Source organism: Rhinoderma darwinii, chromosome 13 (assembly GCF_050947455.1).
Source record: "Rhinoderma darwinii isolate aRhiDar2 chromosome 13, aRhiDar2.hap1, whole genome shotgun sequence".
Taxonomy (NCBI): domain Eukaryota; kingdom Metazoa; phylum Chordata; class Amphibia; order Anura; family Rhinodermatidae; genus Rhinoderma; species Rhinoderma darwinii.
This window is the reverse complement of record NC_134699.1, coordinates 20,552,781-20,562,352: the sequence shown is the minus strand read 5'-3', so window position 1 is coordinate 20,562,352 and position 9,572 is coordinate 20,552,781. Positions and strand designations below refer to the sequence as shown.

The following is a 9,572-nucleotide window of genomic DNA, read 5'->3' as shown; positions in this document are numbered from 1 at the left end:
GCAAGGTATACATAAATCTTCCTCTCTCCTAACCGCCAAGTTAAATAAATGATATTTGTTTATTGACCTTGAAGGCAACGTACCCATCCCACAAAGCAAACACAGAGCAGGAACAATCTCATGGTTTATGCATCAAGCAGTTTTATTATCAGGCAGGCAGGAATCATTCTCTGCAGAGTCTGACCCTCCCCGCACTTAGAAACATTTCTATAGGAAATTCAAAAACAGACAATATATAAAAATGTAATGACATTATATGGAGTATAAGGGAGACATGCTAGACCAAAGATCAATCTCCGAGAGTAGAGAAGAGGCCGAAGAGACGAAGTATGAATGGAAGCTGATCATAGCTAAGTTGAGTGGTTCAGATTTATTGTTATGTGCCATTACTTAAAGCAGTAGCACTAGGTGTTTTTAAGATGGCCATAGACCGGTGGCCAACTCCCCCCCAAAAATTCTCATTAGGCTTGGCCAACATGCTTGTCAAAGAGGTTGTTTGAAACTAGTTAGTTCCAAAAACAGTGCCACTCTTGTCCATGGGTTGTGTCAGGTATTGGGGCTTAGCCCTAACTGAATAAGATTGAGCTGCAATACCAGACACAACCATGGACAAGAGTAGCGCTGTTTCTGAGGGAACAAATAATAGAAGATTTGGGTTAGGGTTAGCACTAACCCAGACAAAGAACCTCTTTAACTTTATGGTTATAAAATATAGTTGACACCACTTATCTCAGGAGGACACCCTTGACACTTGAGGAAGTTTATTTTTCCGAAACACCATATTCAAGATGCTATCCCTCCATACACAGTGACAAACATCCCTCACCAAACTACAACACTGGACCTTACTCACAAAAGACACCTTCACCCAACTCACAGTCTCTAAAATACCCAACACCTCACCCCATTCACCACAGCTACACTCTCACCCGCATACACCATCTCACAAGATTTCCCTTAAACTTGGTTTGTCACTGTCTAATATTAGTAGGTGTCACGTGGTCTAATAATTGCCTAGTACTTCTGCTTTAATATAACAGGACCCACAGAACATTAGAAGAGTGGTAGTGTCTCTCTAATTCTTAGATTGAGAATAGCCTTCTTTCATGTCTTCGACTATGGTTCTTGGTTTTCCGCTGCCACCTATTCCTCCAGAACCTCCTGAGTGTCCCATGCCACCCATGTTGCTTGAGCCACCTGAACCACTGGAGGTGATATCTCTGTTGTTTTTGTACCATGTGCCCCTCCTGGAAAAGAAAAAAATATTATTTTAGCAACAATTTACATTTCCTCACTGACTTTGGCTGAGTTCACACCTGCGTTGAACCATTCCGTTGTTCCATCAGAGGAGCAGAACAAGGGAATAACGGAACCAATGGTCTGGTTGCACAACAGAACCCATTGACTTTAATAAGTTCCGTCGGCTTTCTGTCGGGGTGTCCATAATTTTACTGGACACAATAGCGCAGCATCTCGCGCTATTGTCTCCGGTAAACTCCGGTGAACCCTTCCGGTACTGCGTCGGAGGCTCCGTTAGGGACCTTAGGTAGATTGTGAATGGAGCCTTAGATAGATTGAGCAGTAACTGTATGTGGCCATCAGAGGTATTATTTTCCAAACCGCGATTAGGCCTTCTGAGTTAGTAGAAGGAGGTCGGACTTTTTGGAGCTCCATCTTTTAGCCAAAGTGGAGAATAGCTTCAAAGTCTCTGGAGGACCCAATGCTTCTACACATTACATGGACAGCCCATTGATTTTAATATGTAATGCTTTATTTGCCCTGTGGTGGCGCTGCAGGGAAATTTATCGCTACCTGCTAAGATCTCATGCAGATCATAACTGATTAACTGGGAGTGTGCGCAGGGGGAGACCCTGTGATCAGATTTTTATTCAGGAGGCTCTGAAAAAAAACTAGAAGCTCTTTGGCCCCATTGCAAAATCTATAACATGTTCCCCACCTACCATGTGCCATTTATAATAATGGTGTCTTCTTATGTGGCAAAGTAGTCTTTGAGCCCCCTCAGGCACCAGAACCCAGGTGTGACTGTTACCTCTGCACCCCCTATAGTTACACCCCTGCCTACAACTAAAGTGATGAAAGATAGTGACTCACTACATAGCACTATGGTGTTTCCTACATTCATACACATTTAGATATTTTTGTGGGATTAAAAAAAAAATCTTTGCATGCCAACTTGCCAATTTTCATCATGGTCATAATTCACAGTCTCCAACACTACCTCTTGGATATACCAAACCTGTGCCTCCAGAACTGCCACTGTGAAAATGTAGACCAAAGCTAATCCTTCCAGTAGAACTCCCATCAATTCCTTAGGAACTGTCTAGGACTTATGCTAAGGGATCGGTAAGTGCAAATGCTTCCTACAATGTGCCAATGTGAGTGAGCCTTATTAGATACCTCTATGTAGGGTGTTGCCCACCATGGGTTTCGTTTCCCATGGAAACATGTCATAGTTCATTCAAATTTACAAATAGATAGAATCAATAAGTTTCAATATGCAGTGGAGTCCATCAGGGATTTACTGGGTTAATACATACTGAATATCTTCTCCATCAAGCAGTTGTCTGTATGTTGCTATCTCTCTCTCCAGATGCGTCTTTACATCCATGAGTGTTCTGTATTCAAAGTTTTGTCTTTCCAGATCAGACCGCAGTTCTCCCAGTTGAAGCTCAACATTGGATATCATATCTTGAAGCTGGCCAAGTTGGGAACCATAGCGAGCTTCGGTTTCAGCCAATGTGTTCTCCAAGGCTTCTCTCTAATAATACATGACAAAGCCAGATGAGAACACACACACACACGATAGAAATGTTCTGTATGGCTTTTGTTATCTCATTTAGTTGTATAAAATGCTCCTCATGATGTCACTGTTGACATATTAACCATTAAAGTGAAAACATTCACAATGTAGACATATGTACAACTGAACATACCATGTTGTTCTGAGTTTGAAGGTCTATTTCCAAGGTTTGGGTTGTGTGTCTGAGTTCAATCATTTCCGTGTTCTGTGTCTGAAGTTGTTGGGAGCTACTGGTCATCTGTTGGTTCAACTCTCCACTCTATGGTGCGAGAACATCATTATAACCTTCATGTACAGAATCAACTCTATGACTTCTCAGGGTTCTATTATTGTCCTACCTTGTCTAGGAACCACTTCTCGGCTTCTTTTACGTTGTTGGCCATTATGTTCTCATACTGATCCCTTATTTCTGTTAAGACTTTGTTCAGGTCCACGGATGGAGCAGCATCTACTTCTACATTGACTCTGGCACCCAGCTGAGAGCGCAGGCTGCTTACCTCCTGCAAGGAAGTAGGAGAATCAAGGAAAATGAGACTCTCATCTCTCTGCTTTGGGTTTTTAAGACAGTTCTTTTTTAAATCAAGAATAAGCTTATTTTTTTTAGAAAATAAACTACATGGGTAATGGTGTGTTTGATAAAGAAACATAACATTCAATGCAAGTGCTGAATATATTGAATATAGTTATGAAAAAAAAATTCTATCCCTTTTACCTCATCATGGTTTTTCTTCAAGAAGGTCAACTCTTCATGCAGAGTTTGGAGTTGCAATTCTAGATCTTTCTTAGAAAGCATTAGATCATCAAGGACCCGACGTAATCCATTGATATCAGCCTCTACACTTGTGCGGAGAGCTGCTTCATTTTCAAACCTGGAATAAAATCAAATCTTAGAATTATAATAATAATTTCATAATGTAGGAATGAGACAGAATTGTGGTACAATATACAGTGAGATGTTCTCAAGAACTTCCAGTCTTCTACTGAAGAGCCTACATGGATATATTGTATCACACCTCCTGAAAGCCGAGTCATAAATTAAAATATAAAAAGGATACCGAGAAAGAAGTACCTAGAAACCTATAGACCTGGACATACATAAATAAAGACAAGTTCAAGCAAAATGTAAAAAAACATTCCATTAGATGAGACAAAAACACAATTGATTGTAAGCCAAATGAATGTGAGAATTCAGATCAACATATCTGGATTTCTGAGAAAACAATATAGAACAATCCATAATTGACTTAAAGAATATTTAAGAACCTACTTGGTCCTGAAGTCATCGGCAGCCAGCCGAGCATTATCAATCTGAAGAAGGATGTTAGCATTGTTGGTGCTTGCTTGAAGGATCTAAAAGATGTTTGAGAAATAAGTGACATTGCCAAACTAGAAGAATCAAGGACATTGTGTATAAACAATATAAATATGACAAATGAATGAACAATTGTAAATTGTAACAAAACCTCAATTTCTTTTGCATAATATAGCTTTTATATATAACATTTGACCCGTTTATAAGATGACACATGCCAATATCATACCTTACTTTGAAGGTCCTCAATAGTCCTGAAGTAGGGATGGAAATCAGGGGATGTATATGGGACCTGGTTATCATACCAGTCTCGAATTTTCTTCTCAAGTTGGGTATTTTCTTGTTCCAAAGAACGAACTTTATCTAGGTAGGTTGCCAATCTATCATTGAGGATCTGCATGGTTTCCTTCTCGTTGATGTTGAGAATATTTTCCCCTCCGGTAACGTTTGCACTAGTATGGCCACCACTATAGCCAAACCCGGATCCATAGCCTCCAGAACTACCTCCTCCATATCCGAAACCGGAGCCAAAGCCTCCAGCACTGCCACCACAATAACCTAGCCCTAAGCTCATGCTTCCAGCTGAACTCCCACCAATTCCGTAGGAACTGCCTAGGCCTCTCCCTACCAGACCACCATGCATGCTGGGTGATCGATAAGATCCACTTGAGCGTACAGTTGAAGTACGGGTAACACTAGAACTTCCACCTCCTAATCCCCTCAGAGATCCAGAAGAAGAAGACCTGTGGCTTTGCTTGACACTCATGATGGCTTCAATCAACAAATGCAGTGAATGGCAAATGCTTCCTACAATTTGCCAAGGTAAGTGAGCCCTATTATATACCTCTATGTAGGGTGTTGCCCACTTTGGGCTTTGTTTCCCATGGGAACATGCCATATCAAGTTTGTGCAATAATCATAATAAAATGTGTCCATAAAACACTTCATTTGGGGTTCCTGACTGTATTTTGGTAGATACTATATTATTTCTCCTATAAAACAGTTGTACGCCGCACCCTACCAAGAAATAACATTTTATGATAAATTGCAGCAGCAGAGACTCTACACACGGAACATTTTTAGCTTCGACTACAGTACAATGTGTAATGTAATTACAATGGGATGGTACCCTTTCATTATTTGTCTGCTTACTCTGAAATTACACGTCTATAAGCTTAGATGTTCTTCAATACCAAGCAGGAAATTTGCTTACAGTAGTAATTTGTAAGGTAGCCACACAAAACACTTAAACTTTAATATCACTGATACTGTCTTGTCTATGACATTTCATCTTTCTTCATGACCAAGTTTTAGTATCTCCATCTATAACATGGGATACATTTTTGGGCATTTCTTTGCTTGTAGGATAGAACTCTAGCTGCTTAATTTGAAGGGTTCATGCATGGCCCTATTGCAAATCTGTGTTGTACGGACCTGTAATATGGCACAGATAGAAGTCTATGGGCCCATACTGTACTTCATGATAAATCATATTTCATAGGAAGACATATCTTATTACTGAGATATTCTTCACTAGGAGAATTGCTTCTATGTGAGAATACAGTGCCACCACATGGCGGTACACAGGGCGCCTTTTGTCTCTGTAATTAACCATAGGGACGCCATTTGTCGCCATACCGGCTTTGCTGTGTGCATGAGGGCTAATGTCACACTTTATGAACCCCATCTGATTCTATCACATAGATAAGTAGTTAGGATCAGTTCTAGCCATTAGGATTGTATGATAGCCCCACCAGGAATACTGTAGCTAACTTCAATGACTTGCAATATGATACAGCAGCTGTGTAGCCCCAACATAGGTATAGAGGTAAAACATAATGGATAGATATATATAGATTTTATTACATTTTTTGCTTATTTTTTTTATTTTTTACTATTCTTACAGCAATTAACTGGTTAACCACAAGGTCCAATAAAAATATATGCAATCTTTTTTCATTCAAAGAAGTAGAAATTATTTTTTATGAAAATTATGTGCTTACATTATCATGAATTTTTTATGAGCTTTGACATATGTTACCACTAGCCGGTCTCATTTTATAGGCTTCACTCTAAAATTAGTTTGCCTATTATTTTAGGTGTAAAGAGCATGACAGCTTCTAATTGTATGCTTAGATTTATATATATATATACTGTATTCTGCTTTAATGACCCTGTCTGTGATAGAATATCTAATACATGTGTTACTGAGCAAGTATTATTAAAAAAAGGGAAACAATTTTTTTTATAAAAAATAAAAAATAATTTCTTGAATGGGGCTGTGCTATGGTTCCCTGTACAGCGGGTGGTCCGGAGCACCCTTGTGGGGGGAAAGGAAGCTGCAGTGGCCTCTTCATTCTAAGCATCAGTGGGGGCTTCCGGCAGAACAGAGTTTTCAGTGACCACAATGGCAGATGTATCACTGAGACGCTATTACTAATATGGGGTCCAAGTAGCGGCAGACCATGATGGATACCACTTAGATGTCTTCATCCAATGGCATACATAGAAGTGAAAAGGCCCCATAGTAAAGACGAAACTGGGCACTCCATATAGTCCTGAGTTTTGACACCCAGAACAGAAGTGCCTGGTGTTTGTTTTCCCCTTCATGCCTTTTCCATTACCATTTGGACAATTCCACATCACCTGGAGAAGGGAGTCCTGCACAGGTTACACAATAGCAAATTACGTGGGTCCCACCAATAAGCAGTCGCATGGTCTGCCTCTATGGTACATTAGTAGGGAAACCAGGGAGAAGGCCATACCACACTGTTTAGAGGAGTAACTTGACGCTCCTGGACCCCAATACTAAATCTGTAACAAGGCCCAAAACCCACCATGTGCCATTTATAATACTGGTGTCTTCTTATGTGTTAGAGGAGCCAATGAAGCCCCTCAGGCACCGGAGCCTAGGAGCAACTACTACCTCCGATCCTGACCCTGTTATAATCCAACATGCCCAATCTTTGTATCCCCTTTGTCAGGAGTTGGGGACAATGGTTCGGTCCAGACACACATTCCATTGTTGCTGAATCTACCACCATTTATGTAATGTATGACCAGTTTTATGGTTCTAGAGCTCATACAAGATTTCAGGGCTCCATGTAGATGGTCAGCATAGTTTTGGAGACTCGTACAGATCTGGGCAGGGCCGGCCTTTGGGGTGTGCAACCTGTGTCATGGCACAGGGCACATCACTCCAGCAGGTGGAAGGGGGCGCTGCGCTGGCTCCCCTCCCTTCTTGTATTTCTGAAGCGCCCGGGCCCGACGACTCTGCAGCTTCCTTTTCGCCCGGGAGCTTCTTCTCTGCTCTTTTTCGCCAGTGTCGCCAGTGATGCACGGAGACACATAACGTGTCATGTGACAATATAACATGTGTGTCACAGTGCAGCACCAGGGGCCAGAATTGAGAAGGACCCGGACGAGTGGTGAGTAAAATTAACCACCGCTCGGTTCCCGGTTCTACAGGCTGCAAGGCAGACATTATTTATACATTATTTTAACATTGCATTGTGGGGGGCATAAGGGAGCTGTTTGGGCAAAAGGGGGACTGTATACTGTGTGGGTGGGCATAATTATACTGTGTGATAGTGGGGGGCATTAGGTGGCCGGGCATTATATTGTGTGTGGGATGGTATAAGTGGTCATTATTTATACCAGGAGTCATAAGGGGGCATTATACTGTGTTTGTGTGGCACTAAAAGGCATCTTGCTGTGTTGGGTCACTGAAGAGGGCATTATACTGTGTGTGGGCACTTGGGGGACATTATACTGTGTGGGGGCACTTGGGGGACATTATGCTGTTTGTGGGCACTAAAGGGGGCATTGTACTGTGGGTGGACACTAAAGGGGGCATTATACTGTGTGGGGGCACTTGGGGACATTATACTTTGTGGGGGCACTTGGGGGACATTACATTGAGTGTGAGCACTAAAGGGGGCATTATACTATGGAGGAGAGCAATAAGGGGCTTTATACTGTATGAGGGCATTAAAGGGGGCATTATAATGCGTGGTGGGGATTAAAGAGGGCAATATACTGTGGGGGCAGCTATGGGGCATTATACTGTATGGGGCAGTTTTGGGGCATTATACTGTATGGGGGCACTTAAGGGGCATTGTACTGTGTGGGGGGCACTAAAGGGGCATTTTACTGTGTGTGGGGGGGCAATATACTTTATAGGGCTTTTTTTATGATGGGGTGGGGCACCGAAAGAAAGTTTTGCACAGGGTGCCATCTACCTTAAGACCAGCCCTGGATCTGGGAAATGTTCTCAAAGATGTTAAAGAGACAGTAATTGCACAGAATGGTTGTTTGCTTGAAACAAGCTTTATTTTTATTGATGATAGCAGAAGGTGCTGGAAAAGCATGACTTGAGTTCACAACCCAACACAATATATCAGTCTATAACACAGATAGAATATTGCAAGTTATTTCATGCAGGTGGGGCTACCTATGCAGGTATCGTCAAAAGACATGGTGCCAATTGCATGACATTATCTACACAAGATATCAGGGAAATATTTAGTAGAACATTTTCACACTTGTCATATAAACTGCGGGACTTGATTTTCTAAGGTTGGAAATGTGTCAGGGGGTAAAGACTTGTTCATTAAATAGTTGACCCATGTGAGGAGTTCTGTAAAAGTATGTCACATCCTATGTCCAAAGGTCTTCGGTTGAAGATCAAATGGAAGGTCTTTAAAGCAGATCTCCAGGTTCTTAGTTACTAAGGCTCTTTTGTTTCAAATTATGCATTACAAGTACCTGATAATCTTCTCTATCGCACTTTTAATCATTCTAATGTTCTGATAAACTGTAGGAAATTTGTGCATATACACAGCAGATAATTTAAACAAGCAGAGCTGCAGTATAACGCCTCATGCACACGACCGAGTGCGCCCTCCGTGTCCCGTCAGTGATCCGAGGAAAGATAGGACATGTTCTATCTTTCCTCGGATCGGAGACTTGAACCATTTTTCACGGACCCGATTCACCCACTAAAGTGAATGGGTCCGTGAAGACAAATTGGGTGCCACTTGGATAACGTCAAAAACGTCCCGAGTGGCACAACGGTCGTGTGCAATAGACCTTAAGCGTAACGAAGGAACTGAACTCCTCCCTAAGTCTCTGAAAGACACCAGGTAGTTTTCTAAATACCTTAGACTCCTATTAGAGAGTACATCCAAACAGCAGGTCAAATGTCATAGACATTAATCGAAAATGTAAATGACCCTTTGACGGAACATTGTCTCAACAACTCTTAGGTTCCCAATCCTCTCCATAAGGTTTTCATAATGTTCTCGGATCACAGACAAGGTTCTATTCAATTAAACAGATAGATCAGCATTTACTTCCAATTGGACTCTGGCACCCAGCTGAGCTGGCAGAGACTTCACCTCCTGTTAGAAGGCAACAAATGAAGTTATTCTAAATGTA

General features: G+C 41.6%; 1 protein-coding gene across 1 annotated transcript; it reads right to left on the bottom strand.

Annotated features, from left to right (window-relative positions):
- Nucleotides 1-259: 259 nt before the first annotated feature.
- On the bottom strand, nt 260-4,899 carry LOC142665805 (keratin, type I cytoskeletal 19-like). Its single transcript, XM_075845582.1, has 7 exons — nt 4,363-4,899; nt 4,089-4,171; nt 3,534-3,690; nt 3,160-3,321; nt 2,955-3,080; nt 2,559-2,779; nt 260-1,247 (listed from the first exon to the last, which is right to left on the bottom strand). The coding sequence occupies exons 1-7, from the start codon at nt 4,897-4,899 to the stop codon at nt 1,076-1,078; spliced, it is 1,458 nt and encodes a 485-aa protein (XP_075701697.1). The 3' UTR covers nt 260-1,075.
- Between the last annotated feature and the right edge of the window lie 4,673 nt (nt 4,900-9,572).

Coding starts and splice junctions, on each gene's coding strand:
- LOC142665805 (XM_075845582.1), bottom strand. CDS start 4,899: ATGAGTGTCAAGCAAAGCCACAGGTCTTCTTCTTCTGGATCTCTGAGG. Junction 4,172..4,362: donor TTGAGGACCTTCAAAGTAAG/GTATGATATTGG, acceptor AACATCTTTTAG/ATCCTTCAAGCAAGCACCAA. Junction 3,081..3,159: donor AGAAGTGGTTCCTAGACAAG/GTAGGACAATAA, acceptor CTCGCACCATAG/AGTGGAGAGTTGAACCAACA.